The sequence below is a fragment of the Argopecten irradians genome, chromosome 2 (assembly GCF_041381155.1).
Source record: "Argopecten irradians isolate NY chromosome 2, Ai_NY, whole genome shotgun sequence".
In the NCBI taxonomy this organism is placed as follows: domain Eukaryota; kingdom Metazoa; phylum Mollusca; class Bivalvia; order Pectinida; family Pectinidae; genus Argopecten; species Argopecten irradians.
The window spans coordinates 44,389,717-44,414,996 of record NC_091135.1 but is presented as its reverse complement, the minus strand read 5'-3'; the positions used below and the strand labels follow the sequence as shown (position 1 = coordinate 44,414,996).

Here is a 25,280-nt window from a genome sequence, read left to right as displayed (position 1 = left end):
TCTCCACGTGGGATTCAAACTCGTGACCTGAGCGCTTGTGGTTATAAAGCCTGGTATACATTTCATAAAGACATAGAGTAGGAGACTCCCAGATTTAACATAGCTATGCTCCTAGGCAGATAATTACAAAAGGTTATGGGTTTCAGTATGACAAAAGTATCCTGGAAGTCTTTATTATTTTACCCTATGACAGCTATATTGGAAAAAGAAAAAGAAAAATATTTCAGTTCCTTTAATTTTTTTTTTGCATGTCTTTGCCATAATGTATTATGAACATTGAAACAAAATTGTTAATAAATTGATAAGTAAGACCAGACAAAATGAATAAGATGCAGTCACAGCATGACTCATGGTTGATGGATGGTCATCTGTCTTGTCCATAAAAAACTTTCAATAATATTCCGAGAAATTTGTTAGTTATGACTCAATCTTAAATGATTCACGACAACTTCAAGAAAACATTTTAATGCAGCATTATACATTTAAAAGCACATATTTGTACCTTTTTGCCTTAATTGAAAATTCAATTTTATTAGAGCCCTTCTAACTAAAGAATAATAATGAAAATTTACAAAAATCATTTAGGGATACAAGATATTCAGTTCTGTTTTATTACTGTTTATAAGAATATCTTTACTTTTAAAAAAGAGTAAATTATGAAACTAGACCACATACACCACAATATGATCAATGGAATTAAGAAAAAACTGATGCATACATTTTTTTTTTAAGTTTTAGTTACACTTATATATACCCTTCAAATGTTATAAGCATTCATTTTTTATCCCATATGAAGTAATTTTTAACATACAGTAAAACCTGTGTAATGACACCCTAAGGGACAGACAAAAATGTGTCTTATTAGACAGGTGTCTTAATACACATTTTACTGAAATATCACGATTTTGCAATATTTCGATAATAAAAATGAACAATGATAAAAACTGTAGATTGTGTTAAGTATTAGTACAATGCCTTCCCATTGTGTTTTACCAGAACTGTAAGACTCACTAGTAGAATGTACAACTTGTGCCCCAGCTGTGTTCAGATTTACATCACCAGACAACCCCTGATAGCCTACCGATAAATCCAACTTCTGTCTTTACTAGAACACTCTCTACCCAAGTCCACTGTTTTAAACTTTAATCACTTTTTTGAGTTTGGAATACTTAAATTGGTCTATTGGGAAAGAACTCCTAAATTGCAAACCACAAGATCTGTTGAAAATATGTCTAGACCTGAAAGATTAAAGCTATTTGAGCTCCGCATTGAACCTTTTCTTTTGTACCTATTAAGATATTCTCTTGGTTCAACCTTTAAATTTATTTAGATTTTAAACTTCCCCCGATACTCAAATAACAACCTAGCTTTGAGAATGTGTGCACCTCATCTCCGACCATAAAGATGATTAAAAAAGGGAAAAAAATTTCATCTTCATTCATCTTAACAACTAACACTATTGAGACTAAAAGTCATAAATGTCTCAGCATACACAACATTGAATGAAGTTCAAGGTCATTCATCTTCATTCATTTGATAGTTTTCATTCCTGCATTGACTATCAGGTCAGGTTTCCAATTTTAAGATTTTACCTCAATTGAATCTTTATATTATAATAATTTCAGCCTTAATTCATTATAATGTAAGCTCACTAGCATTTCACTGGATTTTGCTTTTTGAAAAGAAGGTGTTCAAAACATTTAAAAATAAAAAGTATATCAAGATAATGTGTCTGATCAAAGAATCTGGACAGGCATGTTATTTCTAAGCACATTATTTCAGTTGATGTTTTCTTAATGAATCATCATAGACAAGTAATTATAATTGCACTAGCTTACTATACTTAGATGACAACTTGTCATCATGGTCAGCTCACTTAAAGCTTAATGTGCATCAAAGAATTTGAACTACATATTTAATACAATTTAGTTTCTATCAATTTTTCTTTACCCACTTTTAACAACCACAAAAAAAAATATTTGGATTAATTCAAACAAATCAAATAGGCTGAAAATAATCACAATTTTTTCTGACGCCCAATTAAGGACTTGTATACCCGGTACTAGCTACAGGAACTCTTCAGTAGAAGGCCAAATATCAGGTATCTAGGCCTTTTACTTATTTCCTTTGAAGATTTTAGTCTTTCTGACCTTGAATATTCATTCATTTGTGTAGCCCTTCATCCCGACATGCTAGAGGCCTAATATCAGGTCTCTGTGTTTGCTAGTCATTGACAAATATCATTTTATGATCATGATTTTAGCCTTTTTGAACTCTGTGACCTTGAATGGTCTAGGTCATTCATTGAAATGTATTGGTAGCCCATCATCCCAACAGTCCTAATGACAGGTCTCTAAGACTCTTACTTAATTGCCAAAATGTTTTATAAAGATTTAAGCCTACTTATGACCTTGACTGAAGATCAAAGTCATTCATTTTAACAAACTCGGTAGCCCTTCATCTCAGCACAGGTCCAATATCATTACCCTGAGCCTTTCAGTTATTGAGAAGCAGTTGTTTGAATGAAAAGTTTACGAACAGCAACTGGCAAACAACAATTGACTAAGCATAATGACTATAGGTTATTCTGATACTTTGAGTCAGATGACCTAAACAAGAGGCCCAAGGGTCTTAATTGACGGATTGCCAGCTGTCAATCAAACCGCACATGACTTTGTATTTTGTATTGTGTGTGCTACGATGTTTGCTCCGACATTGAATAGAAACATGTGCGTTTGTGAGCATGAGGCGTGGCTATATTACACCTGGCGATCGGTCAATGATCATCTGGCTACCTTGGCAAAAGTTGTATACAAAAATCACTAGATATGATGTAATGGTAGCTTGCAAATTGTTCAAAATGTGTTTTCAAGATGGTGGTTATGGCAGCCATCTTGAATTTTTGATCAACCCGAAAAGTAACAAACTTTGTCGGGACCATGTCAGGATCATTTCATGCAAGTTTCAGCTAAATCACATTGGTAGAACTTGCAAAGTTCAAAATGTGTTTTCAAGATGGTGGCTGTGATGGCCATCTTGAATTCAGATTGACCCAAAAAATTACAACACTTGATCGGGACCATGTCAGAATTATTTCAGGCAAGTTTCAGCTTAATTGCACAGGTTAAACTAGAGAAGTTCAAAATGTGAAAAGTTTATGCATGGCAGACGGCAATGTATGAAACATGATGCATATAGGTCATCCTGACCCTTCAGATCTGATGACCTAAAAAGAAACTGACTACACAGGAAGTGTCAATATTCTAGAGAGCAGAACCACTCCACCTGTCCAGTTATACAGAACATATCAAAGTTTATAATATATCGCTTTGAATACACTGTACCTAGATAAATCAATATGACAACAAAAGAAATGCTTGTAACAGCTAGGAGAAAAATAATGAGATTGAACTGAGGTAGGCATATATGACATGTCACATAAAGATACAAAATGAATAGTGTAAAGAATATAATAAGGAAGATACATACATATCTATGTGCTCAAGGGGTACTAGTGACAGTGTACATTTCAATATCTAGTGCAGTACAAGACAGACAACCTCTATTCCTTAACAAGGAGAATAACTTAACCGGACAAGAGTATTCAGTGACATGATGAATCATTTTAAGTTTGTCTCCTAAATGAAGGGAAGGAACTCTTACTGAACATAGCGTTTCTCTGAAAAAGCAGCACAAAGGGGAATAACTCAAATTCATATTTATCATCATCTACTAGTAAAATTAGCATCTTCATTTAGTTCATCATGTTATTTTCAGATCAGTGTATGATCAGGATCAGCCATGTTATTTCATTTTCAGATCAGTACACAATCAGCTATGCTATTTTCATATCAGTGCACAATTAGCTAAGCTATTTTCAGATCATTATAGGATCAGCTAGACAATGTCTACCGAACACCCCAAAACCAACATTGAGTCAACATAATACTGTAACTGTTAACATTTCTGGTAAAATGTGCAAAGAGTGGGCAAATAGGCTTGAAGTATAAGTTATTTACAATTTTAGAAATTGACTAGACATATAGCTGGGATTTTCACCTGAAATAAAAATAAAGATTTCTATTTTGAGATTGCTCCTACCTGCTTAGAGCTTGCGGTAAACTAGATATAATGGGTCCGTAGCCTGCGGAGTTATCATATAATTCAAACAGGGGAGCAGCTACTAATTTGTAATTCCTTGGTACAGCAAACAAAGCTGGAGAAGAAATGAGGATAGAATGTATAAAAGTATAACTTTCTGAGAATTTATTGTTTTCCAAATATTTAACTTAAGTTTATTACAGGTAAATGATAACTGAACATGTCACCAAGGTATCCACAATGTGTGTAATACAGTTATATAATTGAAACCTTCAAAATTTGATGAATGAGTCCAATATTTAATATCATAAAGAATGGATGTTCAAGTATAACACTGGTGTAAACAACATCTTTTATTACCAATAAATTTTGATAAACAATATACTGAAATAAATATACATTATTATTTATTTGCATATTCTTCATCTTACCTTTCTCTGGCAGCTGGACCAGGAAAAGTCTCTTGTGTTCCTTTGGCTTTGTTATGTGTGCTGGGATATACGGATACTGAAAATGTCAATGTCAAACAAAACTTCAAATGTATTTGCATTTAGCTATGTTTGTAAAGGCAGGAATTATATAAAATAAATCTTAACATCAACAGAAAAGCATAATAGTTTTATATCAAATTAAAAATAAACTTAAATATTGTATCAATGATTTTACAGAAGACTTTACATATACAAAATATATATCATTTTGAGTTCAGATCACATAGCCAGTTTAAAGTATATTATAGAATGTCTTGAAATACCATAGTGTGAAGACAGATTTTACTGGTTTTAAGAAAATTACATACTTTGTCTGTGTAATATTAAACATGAGGCCAAAGTGGCCTTGACGGTCACCTGAGTGCTGATTCAAATTAGAATAAACTTTAAAGCTGAACCTGTGTATTAGAATTTTTATTTTTTGTTTTTCATTTTGATATGCTTAAAATTACAATCTGCTTTGCTAACGTTAAACAACAAAACCAAACTAGAAGTCAGTCAGTGTCAGTGATTTATATGGGGACCCAGTTCTTACTATAATGTTGCTGATATACATTATGTACTTCATATATACAATTCACATCATCATGCAAAAATAAGGGATTTTATAACAAAACTGTAATTTGAATAAGGATATTAATCATAAATAAAAACATATTTTAGCAAGTAAAAATTTAGGGCACTTGGTTTTTTTTAGCAAGAGACAAAAAATGTAAAATTTGAGCCCTGCCTCTGGTCCCTGGGGGTCAGCCAGAACCAATATGTACATGGTGTACAATATGTAAATTTAACTCCCTCCCCATGGGAAAATCTGATATCCCAGGGCCATGAAATTCACAATTTTTTTAAAGGGCCTAAAGACCTTTCAATCTATGAAGAGAATCTGGTTTCATCAAATCTGTGAATTCTGAAGAAGATTTTTGAATTTTAGCCTATTTGACCCCTTTTGGCCCGCCCCTAAGGCCCCTGGGGGTCAGCCAGGACCAATATGGATATGACAATAAAATGCTATCTCAGGCTGAAAATTCTAACCCAGTTAGACTAATTTCCTATGAAAAATAAAAAAATATTTGTAAAGGACCTTAAGACCTATCCCTCTATGAAGAGTATTTGATTCTACCATGTCCAAAATATCAGAAGAAGATTTTTGAAGTTTTAGCATTAATTTGACCCCTTTTGGCCCCACGCCTAAGGCCCCTGGGGGTCTGTCATGGAAAATTTGTGAAAAGGATTCAATGGCAATTTTCATAGGGATAATTCTGATAACATTTGACTAATTTTCTATTACAAATGACCAAATAATGCTCAACAAGAGGCCCAAGAGGCCTTGGCGGTCTCCTGAGTGCTGCGACAGAAAGAGCATTGCAAAGTTGGTTCAAATCTATAAAAATTATTTACGAAGAAACTAAAGAAGAGAGAGGAGAAGATTTTTGAAATTTTAGTGATTTTGACCCATTTTGGCCCCACCCCTCTGATCCCTGGGGGTCAGCCATGACCAATATGGATACGGTGTTAAAATGTTATTTCAGGCTAATAATTCTAACCCAGTTTGACTCATTTCCTATTAAAGCTAAGCAAATAATGTTCATTAAAGTGTTTTTCCTATATAGACTATATTAAATTTGACCCCCTCCCCAGGGGAAAATCTGAGATCCCAGGATCATGTAATTCACAATTTTTGAAAGACCTTAAGACCTTTCAATCTATGAAGAGTATTTGATTCTACCAGTTCCAAAATTTCAGAAGAAGATTTTTGAAGTTTTAGCTTATTTGACCCCTTTTGGCCCCACCCCTAAGACCCTTGGGAGTCATTTATGGAAAATTTGTTATTAGGATTCAATGGCCATTTCATAGGGATAATTTTGACAACATTTGACTCATTTCCTTTTACAAATGACCAAATAATGCTCAAAAATGTGTTTTCCCTATATAAACTATAGTAAACTTGAAACCTGAGAGACCCCAGGGTCCTATAATTCACAATTTTTGTAAAGGACCTTTAGACCTTTCTATCTGTGAACAGTATTTGATTCTATCACATCTGTGAATGGAAAAGAAGATTTTTGAAATTATAGTCAAAATTACAAAGTCATGTGACTGGGAGGGACGTTGTTTAGGCAACTTCTACTCAGTTATAAGAATTAGATCTACAATGATTAGACAATAGGTGGAGCATTAGGCGTGGCACATACAGCCAGGGATCAATCTAGGTTTTGGGGGAAACTATCTTTTTTCAAAATAGAAGAAAAGTTTGGTGAAATATAGGGGAATTTGAGTCTTCTCATTTTGGTCCAAAATTATATTCATTTTGACGAAAAAGTACTGTAAAACAACTTATTTTATTTTTAAAGTTAGTAAAGCAAGATTTTAAGCTCATTAATGAAAAATTTGAGTTTATCATAAAATATGCAGTAGCTGTATGATAGATATGAAGAAATTTGCAAACAAAAGTCTAAAAAAAACTATTGAAAAATAAGTCACAGGGGAAAAAACAAAAACGGTCATTTTTTAGCTTCAAATGGGGAATTTTTAAATCTTCAAAGGGAATTTTAGACCAGAGGGGATTCATTCCTTGAGGGGAAATTTACCCATAAACGGTAGTAAATCAGAGCTAGATTGATCCCTGACAGCCTAGCGATAGGCTACTAGTTTTACCTGTGGTGGTTCAAAGTTAGGCCGCCACCAATTGCCTATCGTGTCCTCAATAACCCATTCCATTGTACCTCCATCTTGTCTTCCTAGAGTCTGAAAAGTAAAATATGTTTAAACTAAAACAGAAGGCAGTATAGCAAAATGTTTTTACATACTGTTCTAGATATTTCAAAAGTCCCTTCTCATTCACTGGTAGGTTTTTTTTGTAAATCAAATTGAATTTTTTGCAAAAAGGTAAGTTGTATGTGTCAACAGTGTAAACTTAACATACAAAACTAGGACTTTCTGATCCAAAAATCATCTAGCTCTTATTTAGAAGTACCCATTATAGCAAATAAGAACTTTCAATTTATGTTGGAAGAAATTCTTATTTTCCTTATCTTTTAAAAAATTCATATTAAGACTGTTACCTCTGTTAACAAACGTTTGAGTCCTTCCACTTGGTCTTCTTGTGCATTCAGCTCACCACCAGGTCTACAAAGTACACAATTGATATTTACTGTACATATAATTTAATTTCACATGTTAGACAGATTTCTTTTGGTTACAAGTTTGAAATCATTTTTTTCCATAGACCAAAGAATTACGGTATATTTTGAGTATTATGACCTCATACATACAGAACTTTTTGTGAGGAATATTAAAAGCAGCACAGTGATTGACAAAACTAATGGCTAAGATATCAATGAACCACAACTCAATTTGTTTTATTGTAGTACCTTATTGAATTATTCGAATTAAATTGAAAAACGGATGGACCTTTCAAAGACGCATAGAAAGTCCTTCCATTTTTCATCTATGACTTCATAAACCCAAAATATATTAAGAATTATGCTTAACTAACTCTAGATATAAAGCACCAAATCTATCATTATCAGATAAGAGAAATACAGTTAAATGATAATCCTGTTTTTTAAAGATGCTCCACCGCTGACAAATGGTATTTTTTCACTATTTAAAACAGGAGCAGATGATTTAGTATTTTACTTCGGTTACAAAAATACTTATTTTATACCATTGTCACCATAAAAAAAGGTCGAGCTTCTAATTTTACTTCAAGTTAAACATATGAAAAATAATTATTTGCATCCCGAAAAAATCCATCGCACTATATCCTATATGGAATACTGATTGTGCATGCACCAAAGGCAAAATAAATTATCTTATATTATTTTCTGTGTTAATTAGACATATATATATACTATTAAACACCAATTGTCGTTCAAATGATGAATATCATTTATGCTCTGTTGGTGGTGGAGCATCTTTAAGCTCTATTGTTTTGTTTTTCTGTGAATATGTACACTACACAGAACAAATTCTCCATTACAGTACAGGTTCTTTTCTTACTTGTTTTATATTACCACTTGCCCAACTTGTATTTCCTTTACAAACTGATTTTTTACTATGTAAGCTTACTTTATGCAATATATTTGTGAAATGTTTGTAACATTAGTAAGTGCTCTGTCATTGTCATGGATGCTTTCTTATATAATTAATTCATTATAGAATTAAAAAATACGTACAATTTGAAAAATGTTGTGCCAAGTTGAAGAAGAAGAACGTGGGGTAGACCATGCTCATGTACAATAAGGACTCCTTCCACCGATCGTCGCATCCCTATCTTATCAAAGTCCTCTCTCATACGAGCAAAACGTGCTGGTACAGAACTGTCTTTCTCATATAGTGGCTCCTTTGTACCGAATGTGTAATTTGTCAGTGGATATCTGGATAAATAAAAAATCAGAAATTACATGCATGCCAATATATTTAGTATAGAGATACACTTGTGCATGATTAATTAATGATGTAAATTTAATGAATTAACATCAAGATGAAAGATTTTGTTTATAATGCAATTCGTATTTCTAAAAATACTAAGCATTAGAATTTAATATTTCAGGCAGATTGATCGATGTAGAATAACAGGGAAAATGCATGTTTCTTGTTAAGTCCCCAGATCAGGAATCATCATATTGAACCTAGGTTTCTTGCATGATAAACAAACAGTTCTACTAAATCCTTTCCGGCAAAATGCCTTACAGTTACACATAATTTTAGTGTTTCATGTCGATTTTACACCCCACATGAACAAGTCACGTATTTTGATACAACGACTACAACACATATGCTTTCCAACACCAATTTGGACGGAAAGCGGCGATCACATCATAGTATGACCCAATTCCATTATTGATGACGTTAACAAATTATGACATGACACCAAAGAAAAACAGTCGAAGTTCACCGTGTCAGTCAATCAGAATGCGTACAGAGTTTATACCACGTGTGGTTGATCAACAGCTTCACTGTTTATTAGATGCCCTGAGATTTGAATAACACTGCCTATTGTAATAGAAAAATTATTTATTGCTCTTAAAATTACAAGTTATTAATATAAAGAGTAGAATATAGAATAGAATAGAATAGAATAGAATAGAATAGAATAGAATAGAGTAGAATAGAATAGAATAGAATAGAATGAATTCCATTACAGGAACTTCTTAGTTTCTCTACACCGGACTCATAAATTTAGAGTTAAGTAACGTTCATATTCCAGTTATGGTAGCCTTATAGTTAAAGATGCTCCACCGCTGATAAAAGGGTTTTTTTTTCTATCAAAAACAGGAACAGACTATTTAGTATTTTTCTTCAGTTACAAAAGTTACTTACTTTACACCATTACCACCATTGAAAAGTTTGAGCTTCTAATTTTACTTTTAAGTTAAAAATATAAAAAATAATTATTTGCATCCCGAAAAAATTCCATGGCACTATATCCTATATAGAATGAAGGACTGATTGCGCAAGCACCAAAGGTAAAATCAATTATTTTATATTCTTTTTTTGTGTTAATTAGACAGATATATACACTATTAAACAACAATAATTGTTCAAATGATGAATATCATTTAAGCGCTGTCGGCGGTGGAGCATCTTTAAATAGTATTTCCTGTCTTTTCAAATTATTTTATATATGTCCAGTCTATTTTTAAAGCACTTTATGTAGGGTGCTGAAACAACTTCATAGGATAAACTGTTCTAAAGCTTCGCCGTTCTTATTGTGAAATTGGTACTTCATAATATAGCGTCCTGGTTTGCTGTGGGAAGATCATTTTTGTATTTCTTCTGCTTTTATGCCAAATTTCTTTCTAACATACCATTGATTTTAACTAGTGTTTTTTGTTATTTCTACAATTTTGTCTAGCTGGAAATATCTTTTCAAATTTCAAAACATATCTGTTCATTAAAGGGACAATTCAGTGAAGCTAGTTCTGTTACATAACCACGAAGGAAAATATGACATAAATGTATTGTTCTACATTTCTTATGAAACATGTAACAAAAAATATTGACAAATTTCACGACTTTGTTAAGTATTTTGATTGATACCGCTGAAATCCCAAATCGTTGATCAATACGATTAAGCAGGTACAACATGTACACTATACCCATACCCCGAGCCAAAATCATTTACGTTCAACAAATGCAATACATAACCACTGAGGAGTTGATGAAATTATTTTTAGACAAGAACATGCATCTATTACTTGGTAAACACACCACTGTAAGAGCGATTTGAGTAGTTCTAGGCAAAAATTCCTTTACTACACTGACAAAGGCCAGGGTTCGGCATACAAGACATCCAACCACTATGTGTAATGGCGGACAGTAAGCGAGTTTAAAAATTTCACATACATTTCACTACAGTGGGCTTTTCTGGCATATCACAGTAAAAACAACTAATCTAATTTCTATTAGAATGGGTTTGCTTCCGAAATATGTGCAAATTTTAATATACTCTTAGACTGAATGGCCCTTTAAAGGTAAATTGTGGTATTATTTTTTTACTATTTAGAATTGTTATGTCATAAGCCTACTGCTTTAAACCCAGATGAAAAAGTTAGAATGAAATTACAGACCATTGTTCTTCATTTTTCGGAAAGTAATGAAATTAATAGAAAAACATTTTTCATAGTATATCATCATACCTGTCAACCCTCCCGGATTCTCCGAGAGTCTCCCGGAATTTCTAAACACCCCATGGAATCTCCCACTCGCTAAATCTACCAGAATCTCCCGTTCTTTCCCCAATAGTAAGAACAAAATCCAATATCCCCTCAAATAATTCCCCTTTCAGATCCCCAAGTAATGCTATGGCCAGGACTGTGCGATTAATTAGTGTCACCTAAGTCAATTATTATCGCTAGCGGCAACAGTGGCTCACCCTACAAATCACACACGTGTGCTTTACCTGTGTTATGGTCCAGGTGTTACCTGGCTCACTTTATCGTAACAAATTGCTGGAATTTCTACATATACTTGACAAAATTTATTTAAGAGACATTAGCTAGCATTAATTGAAATTTCTTCCGAGCCAAGTGGACAATGTTTGTCAATATTAAAAAAGGTTTTAAATACGAATGCTACTGGCCTGACGTTACCGGAAATGGTTCATGAATACAGAGTTTAAATTAGTCTACATGATATCTGATAAACACATATTTTCAGGAAAAAATCTCTATACATACCATATTATTTCAATTTAAAAATGTTTTGCAACACCTAGTGAAGTACAATCATAGTGGTTTTGTTATCGTCAAAAAATTAAAGTACAAAACATACTGCTGACTGAACATGGCGCAGTCACATGACTATCATTTTGCTTCGCTACAAAATGGCTTAAATCTAATAGTGCCGTCGATTGCAGGTAGATTTCCTCGGCACATAGTCGGACCTTAGTTTATCTGAACATTAACAGACTGAAATGTTTCAGTAAAGTTTTGTACTTGGTTTGGTTAATGTAAGTACAATGTAACGGAGATAATGATTCAGAAGGAGATTGGAAGTGAAAGTATAAAAGTACTGGTACAGACGAAACATATTTTCTGATGGAGTTACTTTAACACATGGATCAAATAGTTTCAATATTTTGCAGTTGCAACATGAATTTATTAATAGAACCTTTTCTCCTTCTCTTTCTACTCTTGATTAATTACACAAATGTTTGGGGTTTTTTTTCATGTTAAAAACCTTTGATGTTAAAGACACAACTTTTTAATTTACAGGACATAAATTCATTAGATATTGAAATGTTTCCATCCCATGTTATTTTCCAAAGATAAACAAGGTTTATGCTAAAACATCATAAGTAATAAATGATAAGCGACGCATAGTTGGACTGTTGAAAATTTTGCTCATCATTATGATATTTTTATATCAGTGTCTGCATTCAAAAATTCAGTATTTTCAAATATATCTAAAAAAATCAACATGCCAATTTATTTATAACAGTTCGAGCAAATCTACCATTGTAAAGTTGATATCCGGAAACTACTCAAATATTGATTACGAACTTCCCCGCCAAGAAATGGTTTCCTCAGACATGAGAAACCATGGAAAATATTAGCGTTTCCACACAAATCTAGACTTTGCAATCGTCTCTTTCAAGTATGTATGTATTTTCTAATTAATAATCACAAATGCGTTCCACGGAGCAGTCTACAAATATGTAAATTGCAAATGCTGTCTATTTTGTCTATCCAGTCAGCTCGTGCCGGTTTGTAAACAGTGGTTTGTTATGATATGATTAACGCTGAAATGCAACTAATTAAGGTGACCATATAATTCTTACAAATCGATGGGTCTGTCCAAAGTTGTTGATGGATGTGTGATGCCATATTTTGCTGCATAAGACGCTGCATTTGAGCTTTGTTTTGGCCAACCATGAGTTCTGCCGTGACTCGCCATGCTAGAAAACCACCGGAAACAAAGAAGCCGCGGAGTCGGGGCAAGGGTAAAATCCGGATAACAAACCATGATATGGCCTAAACGTACATGCATGACCAGCATGATTGATGTTTGTGATAGTTGCAAGATTTCGGATATGCAATTCTTAGTGAATTTTGGTCAATATCGATCATTGTTGAATACCAATAATGATAATCTATATGACCAAAAAATGTACCGTTGAAGATTGTTAAAATAACACATGTCGGTTATACAGGTACATGTAGCTTTAAAAGGAAGAGAGACTTGTTACAGCTATAGATGAATGATATATCATAAATTCAATCTCTCAAGTGGTTTCCTTTTTTTTTTTTTTTTAATTTTTATAAAATCCCCTTCAGAAAGACCTTCATATACATGTATTACGGATTAAGTAAAAAAATAATGCCTCGGTGGGAATTTGATAATCTATGTGGTTCAGTTTTATTGCCTAGTAAGTAAGAGATATCGAACAAGTAAGATAAAATGCAAATAAACGTTTTATAACGGTTTGCATTATCATTACTTTGCTCCATTAGCAGTAATAGGCAGCAATTGTAGCTCTAAAGACGACACCATTTTCTGTCTAAAAGTCTTTTGAGCTACAATATTGCTACTAAATACCATGCAGTATTTGAACAGACGGTAAAACAGCGAAATGCATCTTTGCAGTTATAATATATTATGCAGGAAATCTTGCATTTGTTTGGTGCTGTTACCTTATATAAGGCCATCGATATGTATTTTCTTATGTTATTAATGTTTTCAAGAAACCTTTCAATTTTACTCCGAAAAGGTAGTGGGCCTTTAAATGCAGTTAAATCGGGGGTTATGGGGAACAAATCAGTCAACCAATCCGTTGCATGCAGAATATAAATAAAAAAGGGGATCTTACATAAGTGGTTATATTTATCAAACGAGGTAATTATATATAATTGCTACCAACTGTGACGACTTTTTCCATCCATTGAGACAATCTTGCCGACGTCATGCGTGACGTCACAATAGTGTTGTCAAAACTAATAATGATTTCACATATTGTTAGGACGCCATAATCAATATATGACGTCTTATGATTGTTTCGCTAGACGAATACGTTACATCTAAGCCAGAGACGGAATTAAAATGCTGGCTGCTTATAAAATCTTTCTGTAGAGCAGGCCTAACGTACGAAATATCTGTGGCAAAATGTAAACTTGCAAATGTAACATAGGCCTACATGTATTTGATAGAATCTAACGCTCGTTATCATGTAATATGAAATTCATTAATTTCGTTAAATAAATTGATATGCTATTCGCATAAAGGCATGTAACCATGGCTGATACTAAATTATTGAGAATAGATAAGGACCTTATATAAAGTAGAAACTTGAGGTAGGTTATTATGGATGTACATGTTCCCCATGTCTTTAATCTTTAAACATCCTTGGCTTCAATTAACACATCTCATCGGTAGAATGGATTTCGGTTTGGATGCATATATTTCTTTTTCTTCAAAAAAAAAAAAAAAAATGAATATGATCGAAAATTTCTAAAGTTATTTCTAGAGGTTGGAGTATTATTTCACTTATTAAACTAGCTGTTTCTTTAGTCATCCATTTTTGTCCGTTCGATTATTACCAGATACATATATTTCAATAGTGATATTCAATTTTTTGTATGTTGGCAATCACTTAAAAAAATGAATCATTTTATGAGGTTAGCATTTATCATCATAATATGAACGATCGTAAAGCTTTGAAATAAAATTTGATGAGTTTTAACATATAGTGCTACATGTACCTGATATCAAGGATTTATAAATCATTGATAATATATAATGTAGACCTAAATTATACTATGCAATGAAAAGTTTTAGTGTTTCATACGTGCATTATCCTCTCAGAGTAAAATTGCTTCAAGTGAATTTGCGACCTGAATTTTGGTCCTATTCTTTTCATTATGCATATAATGAAGAAAAAAAATGAAAAAAAAAAATAATGTGTTATACAACATGTATCATAAACAGGATAATTGCTTGTTTTTATTTTCAACAAGCAAATTTATATCATAGCACTTCATAACATTACTTAGCTATATGTATAACCAATATACAGACATTATACATTCTGGTATACATGCATGGGGATACAGGTAAATGCATAGAGGTGTACAACTACAGTTATCTAAGGCACAACTAGGTCTATTGTCATGGCTATTTAATAAAGAAAATTAGTGTTTTTTAGGTTCAGTTCGGACCGTTGGTAATTATATAAATCACAGGACACAAAACGAAGAATTCAAGTGGAATTTGATTTTCTCTTGTATTGTATTTCTTTCTCATATATCAAACATATGTGGCACATTACAAGAAATAAAATGAAAGTTCACTCGTATTGGTAATCCAATATGTAGACACCGAATTAGTTGTCCGTAGATGGCGATCCACCTTATAAAAGTTCCGAATTTGAATAATGTTCACACACAGTTCACTATCTGGTAATCCAAGAAATATCCGTAGTGACCGCCTTGAAGGTTGGGAATCCAACTGATATTCATAAATCAGGCATGGGTTTTTTTTATAATAAAATGACCATTGTTCAATAGGTAAACCCGGATGTAATCAAGATTAATAGCATAAAGATATTATCACAATTAAACGACTTGACAATATATCGACAGTTTGATATGAAATATATCTACTTAAGCTTATCAATGACACCATTGCCTCAAGGAAGTTTATAAACACTTTGACATGTGAATACTATATGTAATTGGTGGTCACTCCACAAAAGTAAGACCACAATGCCTTAGGGTAGATTTTAAACTGATCAACACATCTATAGGTAAAATATACAATTATATAACAACAAAGAACATCTCAAATTTCTCTATGACAACTTCCTTCTCGCTCAGGAAGACTCTGTCCCAGAGTCTAAATTATTTGTCAAACAAGTCAGTGTTGATAATCTAAATACACCTAGAGGCTTTTCTCAACTGTATAACGTTCATTCAATAGATTGTCCATCAAATTAACACACATGTAATAAAAGTGGATACTGTTGTTTTCAAGAGACTGTTATTGGTTTTCATTGACTCCTTCATATCTAGAAGTATAATTAGCTTAAGCTTAAGCATGGGTTAGCAAAAACTACTTAAAACTTAATAGTAACCAAATTGGTTTCCAAAATTTCCTCGTCTTCGATTTGGCCGAAATGGTTGGTTATGATTGGGAGGTGCGTAATTTTGACAATTTTGTCGAGACGTTTGAGAATTTACAAGCAAATTTTCTCTTTCGAAATTCTGAATCGTGCTTTCAAGATTAGCGATTGTTTCCTTATATTTTGTGATGTCTTTTTCAAGACGAGCTATTTGACCAGATTTATCATCGTTTCTTTTTTCAAAAAATGCATTCTCCCGTTTTAAACGCTCATGTTCACTCTGGTACAAATTAAAAGTTTCTGCAAAGCTGACTCTTAGCTCATTGGTATAAGTTTTTGATTCTCGCTCAGCTCTGATTTTAAGCGTTCATTTTCCGCTTCAAGATTTTCATTGGTGATTTTGAGCTCTTTAATTTCCAGCTCGTTTTCATTTGTGCCATTGTTGCTTTTGATCTGTGGTACAATTTGTACTTGAATTTGATTTCTTTTGTTTATTTTTGTGAATTCTGAGTCAGAAAGGTCCGAAAATGGAAATTCACATACTATTGATTTTCGCGAGATGAACTCTGACATGCGTTTTGCGTCCCTGCTTTTATGAAATTTACTTTTTGATTTATGATTTTGGTTTGATTGGTCCGAAATTGGGCGCTTTGAAAAACAAGCCCGTGAAAAATGTCCGAATTTGCCACATTTGAAACATTGGGCTGATTTTGCCTGACAAGAGATATTAACGTGCTCTTGAAAACAATGGAATACCCACTTACCACATCTAAAACACTGATTCCGAGGCGACGATGTTGGGCTGTTAGATGACATAGGGAGTCTCTGGTGCCTTGTAGCCGTTGTTTGACAGGCTTCGTCAGGTGAACGTGTCCATCTTCGGTTGAAAGGTAGATTTGGTAGGAACGTTGTTCGTGTCGCTGAGGGAATTGATCTTTGGTGCGACGTGTTGTTTCGATATGTGGCATCCATTGTTAAAATGCGGAGCAAATTTGTGGCAACAGTCTTGGTGCTCCAAGGTTGGGGTCTCGCTGAGGTTCCCGGGGATCTTGTGCGTAACTTGGCTTACCTGTGGCAAGTTACTCCGAATTCTCTCACCAATTTTAATAAAGAAAATTAGTGTTTTTTAGGTTCAGTTCGGACCGTTGGTAATTATATAAATCACAGGACACAAAACGAAGAATTCAAGTGGAATTTGATTTTCTCTTGTATTGTATTTCTTTCTCATATATCAAACATATGTGGCACATTACAAGAAATAAAATGAAAGTTCACTCGTATTGGTAATCCAATATGTAGACACCGAATTAGTTGTCCGTGGATGGCGATCCACCTTATAAAAGTTCCGAATTTGAATAATGTTCACACACAGTTCACTATCTGGTAATCCAAGAAATATCCGTAGTGACCGCCTTGAAGGTTGGGAATCCAACTGATATTCATAAATCAGGCATGGGTTTTTTTTTATATTACCTAAATACAGCTGTGATGGTATGCTGCAGCACCGCCGACGTCCTCAGCCGAGGCCATCCCTCATTGCGTGTTTCGACCCCTTACTCGGTACACTCTCAGGATGGGGGGTCCACAGTGATGATCAGTCACTGCGCGTCGGTGGTGGGTGTCCAGCTACTGGTGTCCTTCTTCATCCACACCCAGCATGAAGATCGTTCTGCTGCCCTAGCCATCCTCTGCACTGCTGTCCTTCTGGTCCTGCCCGACAACCCTAATGCAGATAGCATTCTCCACACAGACTGTGCGGGGAAGCCTCTACATCCAACCTCAACAGGGTAGTTCCATGTATGCCAGCCCTGCTCCCTGCATTCCGTCAGCAGTGCCTTATACTTAGCCCTCTTCTTCCATGTGCTTCACTGCATCTTTCCTTTTCAATGTTAGTTCGATAATGTGACTTTCTTTGTTCCTGGTGACCATAGAACCATATCCGGTCTGAGGTTGGTGGGAACAATATCCGGAAAAGTTAATCTCTGATTGAGATCTACCTCTAGCCTCCAGTCTCCTGCCTGGCCGATAATTCCGGATGACCTCTCAGATCTGGATGTCCTTGTTTCACCTTCCCTCACAAACCTAATCTGTGTATGCTTAGACCTTGGTTGACTTGACCTGCCGCTCTTCCGTTCTTTCTCCAAAACATCAGCCAGCTCCCTAAGGACTTGGTTGTGGCGCCACCCAAATATCTCCTCTGTGATAAGGCCACATAACAAGAGGTGAGTATGTGTTAGAAAGTTCCTCTCTGTCCACACAGAGGGCAGTCTGGTGTTTCCACAAGGTCCCATCTATGGAGATTTGCTGGTGTTGGTAGCACATCATACACAGATCGGAGGAGAAAATACAGTTGGAACTGCGGGTACTTCCAGATTTCTGTCCAGGATAGAACACGTGGTTCTGTGTCCCACCTTGTCCAGGCCCCCTGAACACCTAGTTCCACTGCTTTGGTCTGTCTTCTTTCTTCTTCCCGACTTCTTATCTCCTTCTGTACCAATGATCGCCTCTCTGTGACATCAGCTTTCTTCCAGAGAGTGTGTTTTGATGTCCCTAGGCCCTGCCTTCCTACTGCGGTTGTTCCCACAATATCTTTGTGTCGCAACCGGCTCTCCGCTTCATCGACTGCCTTGGATGCTGACCATTTTCTGCCAGTGCGTACTTCTACACCTGCTAGCCGCACCTTGTCATCCTTCGACTCTTTTAAGGTCATGATGAGTCTTGCCTTACCTGTCTTGAATTCTTCAACTAATGAAGAGAGAGGAAGTTGGAGTTTTGCCGTTCTGCTGTATAAACCTACTGCAGTAAAGCTTGGAGGGACTCCCAACCACCTCCTTAGGTGCCGATTGATAATTCGCTCCATCTTCTCCACCGTTGAAGTTGATATCTCATATAGCATGAGGGGCCAGGCTAGGCGTGGCAAGAGACCGTGCTGGTACATCCAGGCTTTGAACTTCCCTGGGAGACCTGTTTTGTCTATACGTCTCATCCCTTCTTGGACCTGTTGTTCTATTCTCCTGATGTTGCCTTTGTCCCCTAGTGATTCATCAAACCATTTTCCTAGGCATTTGATGGGGTTTCCGATTATTGTTGGTATCTCCTCCCCTTGGATCTTTAGTTGGAATTGCCTGGTTATTCTTCCCTTCTTTATAATAAGAGATCTTGACTTCCTTGGCTTGAAGGTCATTCTTGCCCAAGTTGCTGTTTCCTCTAGGGCCGTCAGTATCCATCTTGCCTGAACATGGGTATCTGTAGTGATGGTCAGATCATCCATAAAGCCTCTGTTTGGCGGCTGCCTGATGTTACTGGATGTCTTTGGGCCTCTTGTCTCCCTTTCTCCTGCTCGGATGATCATGTTCATACCCATTACAAAGAGGATAACCGAGATGGTACACCCTGTTACAATGCCCTTCTGCAGTTCCTGCCACGATGTTGTAAATGTCTTGGTTGTAAAGCGCAGATGTATTCCGCTGAAGTAGCTTTTAATCAGTCTTCTGAAGTGCTCTGGGATATGGTAGTGTTCCAAGGCCTCCTGTATAAGCATATGAGGGATGGTTCCATATGCGTTTGCTAGATCCAACCATATCACAGTGAGGTCTTTCTTGTTGACCTTGGCTTCCCGGATTAGTTGCGTTATAATGCTGGTATGTTCTACGCACCCTGAGAATCCAGGAATTCCTCCCTTCTGTACCGATGCATCAATATACTGGTTCTCTGTCATGTATGTTGTCAGCCTCCTTGCTAGAACCGAGAAGAATATCTTCCCTTCTACATTTAGTAATGAGATGGTACGGAACTGATTGATGCCCTCTGAGTTGTCTTCCTTTGGTACGAAGCAGCCCTCAGCCTTTTGCCAGCAAGAAGGTATTTTTCCCTTCCTCCAAATGACTTTGAGTAACTTCCATAGATGCCTCAAAATCTTCTGACAGTTCTTGTAGACCTTGTACGGGATTCCATTGGGCCCGGGTGCTGATCCAGATCTGGCTTTCTTGACAATTTCTTGGACCTCCTTCCATGATGGTTCCTTGCCGTCCAATGGTATCCCTGGTTCTGGCACTGCCTCTATCCTTTCACATGGGCCTAGTTGTCTCCCCTGCTGTTCATCTCCATGTGTCTCTGATAGATGTCTCTCTACCTCCTCTCTAGAACTCTTCAGCAACCCTGACTTAGACCCTTCCAGTGTTGATTTGGTTAGTCTATACGGGTTTGCTATAAACTTAGCCCTCTTTTTCCCCCTCTCCTTCCTGGCTTTCCGTATTCTCTCCGCTCTTTGGAGGCTGTTTCTCTTCTCTCTCAGAATAGCCCTTAACTCACTCATCCCAATCTTCTCCTCCTCGTTTGCTGTCTTAAATTGTTTGGTGATAGTCCTGATTTCCGTTCGAAGGCTTAGTATCTCTTTTTGGCGCCTGTTGGGTGTTACATGTTCATCCTTCCTGCTACCACCTTGCTTTGTTCCAAAGCGCTCAAGTCCCACTGCGTACACTAATGTTGACAGTGATGTTATCTTCCTGTGTACATCGCCTACCAATGTCCTCTGTAAGATCTTATCAAGGTCATTATCAAATGCTTCCCACCGTTTATCTTCTGAAGATGGCCACTGTACTGCCTCCTTCCTGGTGTTTTCATCTTCTTCCTGGTAAGCATGAATTGGGTTCTGACTACCAGTCTCCGCCTCAACATAGTCCTGATCCACTTCAGTGGGTAGGAGGTCCTCAGCACTGTGGTGTTCTTCCTGGCTGAAGTTCTCCTCCGTCTCATCAGTGTTAGCTGTGCGTTCCTCTTTCCGCATCACAGGTCTACATTTGGTTTTCGCTTGGTGAATCTTTAACCCCTTCAGGTTCTTACACACTTTCCCACAGTGACACTTTGTTTCTGCCGTTGTTCCTGTCAATGTCCGTTGTACAAGCCGAGTCGTTGCCGTTGTATCCACGTTGCTGGGTCTTTCATCCTCCCCCCCTCTCGGAAGACCCTGGGGGTGTTGTTCTTCATTCTGTGTTGTAGCTTGCTGTGGTGTTCCCTCACAGGAACTGTGTGTCGGGCTGCCAACCCTTCACACCCAAAAATTCCAGTCTTCCCTGGACGCCATCTGTCTTTCCAAATGTCACCAAACTGTTCTTGGTTGTCAGCTAGTCTTTCCTAGCCGCCACTGGTTGCCCAGATAAAATTACCTAAATACAGCTGTGATGGTATGCTGCAGCACCGCCGACGTCCTCAGCCGAGGCCATCCCTCATTGCGTGTTTCGACCCCTTACTCGGTACACTCTCAGGATGGGGGGTCCACAGTGATGATCAGTCACTGCGCGTCGGTGGTGGGTGTCCAGCTACTGGTGTTCCTTCTTCATCCACACCCAGCATGAAGATCGTTCTGCTGCCCTAGCCATCCTCTGCACTGCTGTCCTTCTGGTCCTGCCCGACAACCCTAATGCAGATAGCATTCTCCACACAGACTGTGCGGGGAAGCCTCTACATCCAACCTCAACAGGGTAGTTCCATGTATGCCAGCCCTGCTCCCTGCATTCCGTCAGCAGTGCCTCGTACTTCGCCCTCTTCCTTTCATGTGCTTCACTGCACCTTTCCTCCCATGGGACTGTTAGTTCGATAATGATGACTTTCTTTGTTCCTGGTGACCATAGAACCATATCCGGTCTGAGGTTGGTGGGAACAATATCCGGAAAAGTTAATCTCTGATTGAGATCTACCTCTAGCCTCCAGTCTCCTGCCTGGCCGATAATTCCGGATGACCTCTCAGATCTGGATGTCCTTGTTTCACCTTCCCTCACAAACCTAATCTGTGTATGCTTAGACCTTGGTTGACTTGACCTGCCGCTCTTCCGTTCTTTCTCCAAAACATCAGCCAGCTCCCTAAGGACTTGGTTGTGGCGCCACGTATATCTCCCCTGTGATAAGGCCACCTGACAGGAGGTGAGTATGTGCTGGAGAGTTCCTCTCTGTCCACACAGAGGGCAGTCTGGTGTTTCCACAAGGTCCCATCTATGGAGATTTGCTGGTGTTGGTAGCACATCATACACAGATCGGAGGAGAAAATAATAAAATGACCATTGTTCAATAGGTAAACCCGGATGTAATCAAGATTAATAGCATAAAGATATTATCACAATTAAACGACTTGACAATATATCGACAGTTTGATATGAAATATATCTACTTAAGCTTATCAATGACACCATTGCCTCAAGGAAGTTTATAAACACTTTGACATGTGAATACTATATGTAATTGGTGGTCACTCCACAAAAGTAAGACCACAATGCCTTAGGGTAGATTTTAAACTGATCAACACATCTATAGGTAAAATATACAATTATATAACAACAAAGAACATCTCAAATTTCTCTATGACAGCTACCAGGGCCATTTTCTCCCTCATTCCCCACCCTTATCACTAAAGGTAACACCTGATAATAATTACCTGAGACGATGATCAGTCAGGCGTTACAATACGTAATACTTTACCTATTGTGCCCAGGGGTCCATTTATAGCGTTCAATTAAATCGATGTCATGCTGTGACAGCCTCTGTACCTGATATCATGCTGTGATAGCCTCTTTACCTGTATTCCAGTCTATCTGACCCCATGCGGTTGTGTTTCAAACAAAACAAAAAAACATAATAATAAAGAAAACTGCTCTATTTTAATAAAATGCACTTTATTGTTATCCATTGATGTTTATATTATTTAAAAATGAAGATATCCTATACCAAGGACGTATACAAATTGTTTTTTTTTTCGAATGTTATTACATTTACAGCAAAATGTATCTCAAACATACATGTACATAAATAAACATGCTTCGTAATGAGGTAAAAAACGGTATAAAGCTAGTTTTTAAGTAATCCGAAATAAAAGGCCAAAATAAATTCAAAGTAAAATCAAAAATATTTTTCCAACCTGCTTCGAATATTTCAGACAATGCCCCTCTGAGGTCAAGTTCCACTCGATCCCTTATCCCCCCAATGCACCCCAACCAGACTATACTGGGACCCAACCATTAGTCGTGATTGTGTGCGGTGCGTCCAGATTTCCGAATGCCTGGAGCTGCTGCTGAATACTTTATGATGGTGTTGTTTTGTTTATGTGGAAATAATGTGTTTTATGAAATGCAAACATTTTTTTCTCAAATCACGACAACTGTTCCTTCACGACTACCGATAGGGTCCCAGGCCAGTACGTGTATGATTACTGTCCTCTGGCCATGTTTTACATGTACACTGTAACTAACAGCATCTAGACTCAGGTACATGTACTGAACTTGTACTAAAACTAGGATAGTAAACGACGTGTTTTATCAAGGACGTATATGATCTCACTTATAAATCTTTGATTTTATTTAATAAAGTCTGTTGTCACTTAAAGGCCCACTACCTTTCCGGAGCAAAATTTAAAGGTTTCTTAAAAACATTAATAACAAAAGAAAATATATATCGATGGCTTAAGATGAGGTTACAACACCAAACATATGCAAGATTTCCTGTCTAATGTACGATAACAGTGGAAATTCATTTCGCTGTTTTGTCGTCTGGCGCATTGATAGTCAACTACCGCGCGGCATTTAGGACGACGGCGGGAAACATAAAACGACCCGCGTTATGAAAATTAACATTTTATTTATTCTAATTAAACAGTTCTGAAGGTGGTGATAAGTGTGCTAGTAAACGTATAGCTAATAACTTCTGCGACTCTACAAAATTATTGATCTCGTTTTACATTCCTATTTCAAAAATTAAAAGCCGTTTCGGAAAGGTAGTGGCCCTTTAATTTAAATATTGCAAATGGTATAAAAACAAAATATTTCATTAGAGAATATAGATTGTTTAAAAGGTCTTTAAAAAGTTTTTCGTTAGTGTAAATCGGCGAACGGTCACTTCATGTATTGTATAGGTAATCCTTGTAGTGCTAAATTGAGTGCACATCGTTTTATAAATCCGGATTCATTTTTCCGAATAATAGTCACACCCTACTCCTCTACAGCTTCCGGTTTGATTTGTAATGGCGACATCCATACGTTATACAGACACGTGTGTTATGGGAGTGAATTAATCGACGATATGCCATATACTAGTTGTCATAATATTGTAATTATATGTACCAAAAGAAATAATGGGAAAGAGCAAAGCGAAGAAGTTCAAGTGCAGTAAACCCCAGCCAACTGGCCTACCCAGCGTGAAAGATTGTGAAGCTGCTCTTGATTTAGAAGCTTCTAAATCCATCGCATCCAATTCTACAATTCAGAATCTGGTGGAGAAGGTTTGTATTCGTTATTAGGCATAGATATATATAATCAGATACGTCCAGGTAAAATATACACGTATATACCTTACTAACTTGTCTGACACACAAGACAACCTTCCCCTCCTCCTCCTCCTCCTCCTCCTAAGCTTCCTCCTCAAGCTCTTTATCAATGTCAGCAGCAGGGTGAGGCTTGATTCTACCTGATAAAATCAGACGACATAATGTTAAAAGCGGTGCGTCCAGATTTCCGAATGCCTGGAGCTGCTGCTGAATACTTTATGATGGTGTTGTTTTGTTTATGTGGAAATAATGTGTTTTATGAAATGCAAACATTTTTTTCTCAAATCACGACAACTGTTCCTTCACGACTACCGATAGGGTCCCAGGCCAGTACGTGTATGATTACTGTCCTCTGGCCATGTTTTACATGTACACTGTAACTAACAGCATCTAGACTCAGGTACATGTACTGAACTTGTACTAAAACTAGGATAGTAAACGACGTGTTTTATCAAGGACGTATATGATCTCACTTATAAATCTTTGATTTTATTTAATAAAGTCTGTTGTCACTTAAAGGCCCACTACCTTTCCGGAGCAAAATTTAAAGGTTTCTTAAAAACATTAATAACAAAAGAAAATATATATCGATGGCTTAAGATGAGGTTACAACACCAAACATATGCAAGATTTCCTGTCTAATGTACGATAACAGTGGAAATTCATTTCGCTGTTTTGTCGTCTGGCGCATTGATAGTCAACTACCGCGCGGCATTTAGGACGACGGCGGGAAACATAAAACGACCCGCGTTATGAAAATTAACATTTTATTTATTCTAATTAAACAGTTCTGAAGGTGGTGATAAGTGTGCTAGTA

The 25,280-nt window shown here is 36.5% G+C and overlaps 2 protein-coding genes across 3 annotated transcripts in view; both read right to left on the bottom strand.

The window, feature by feature from the left end:
• The window catches only part of LOC138315630 (cleavage and polyadenylation specificity factor subunit 5-like), a 49,712-nt gene extending 36,677 nt beyond the window's left edge, over positions 1 to 13,035 (bottom strand). The window contains exons 1-6 of one of the 2 annotated variants that reach the window (XM_069256789.1): positions 12,880 to 13,035; positions 8,771 to 8,971; positions 7,655 to 7,718; positions 7,248 to 7,337; positions 4,533 to 4,608; positions 4,102 to 4,216 (exon numbers count right to left, since the gene is read on the bottom strand). In XM_069256789.1, coding sequence (XP_069112890.1) covers positions 4,102 to 4,216; positions 4,533 to 4,608; positions 7,248 to 7,337; positions 7,655 to 7,718; positions 8,771 to 8,971; positions 12,880 to 12,995 — 662 coding nt within the window. In that variant the 5' untranslated portion in view covers positions 12,996 to 13,035. Of the gene's footprint in view, positions 1 to 4,097; positions 4,217 to 4,532; positions 4,609 to 7,247; positions 7,338 to 7,654; positions 7,719 to 8,770; positions 8,972 to 12,879 lie in introns of those variants that run through there. The other variant, XM_069256790.1, reaches the window with a different exon arrangement.
• Positions 13,036 to 18,388: 5,353 nt separating this feature from the next.
• Positions 18,389 to 24,381, bottom strand: LOC138316653 (uncharacterized). The gene is made up of 3 exons (XM_069258327.1): positions 24,330 to 24,381; positions 21,478 to 22,156; positions 18,389 to 21,200 (listed from the first exon to the last, which is right to left on the bottom strand). The coding sequence occupies exons 1-3, from the start codon at positions 24,379 to 24,381 to the stop codon at positions 18,389 to 18,391; spliced, it is 3,543 nt and encodes a 1,180-aa protein (XP_069114428.1).
• Positions 24,382 to 25,280: the final 899 nt, after the last annotated feature.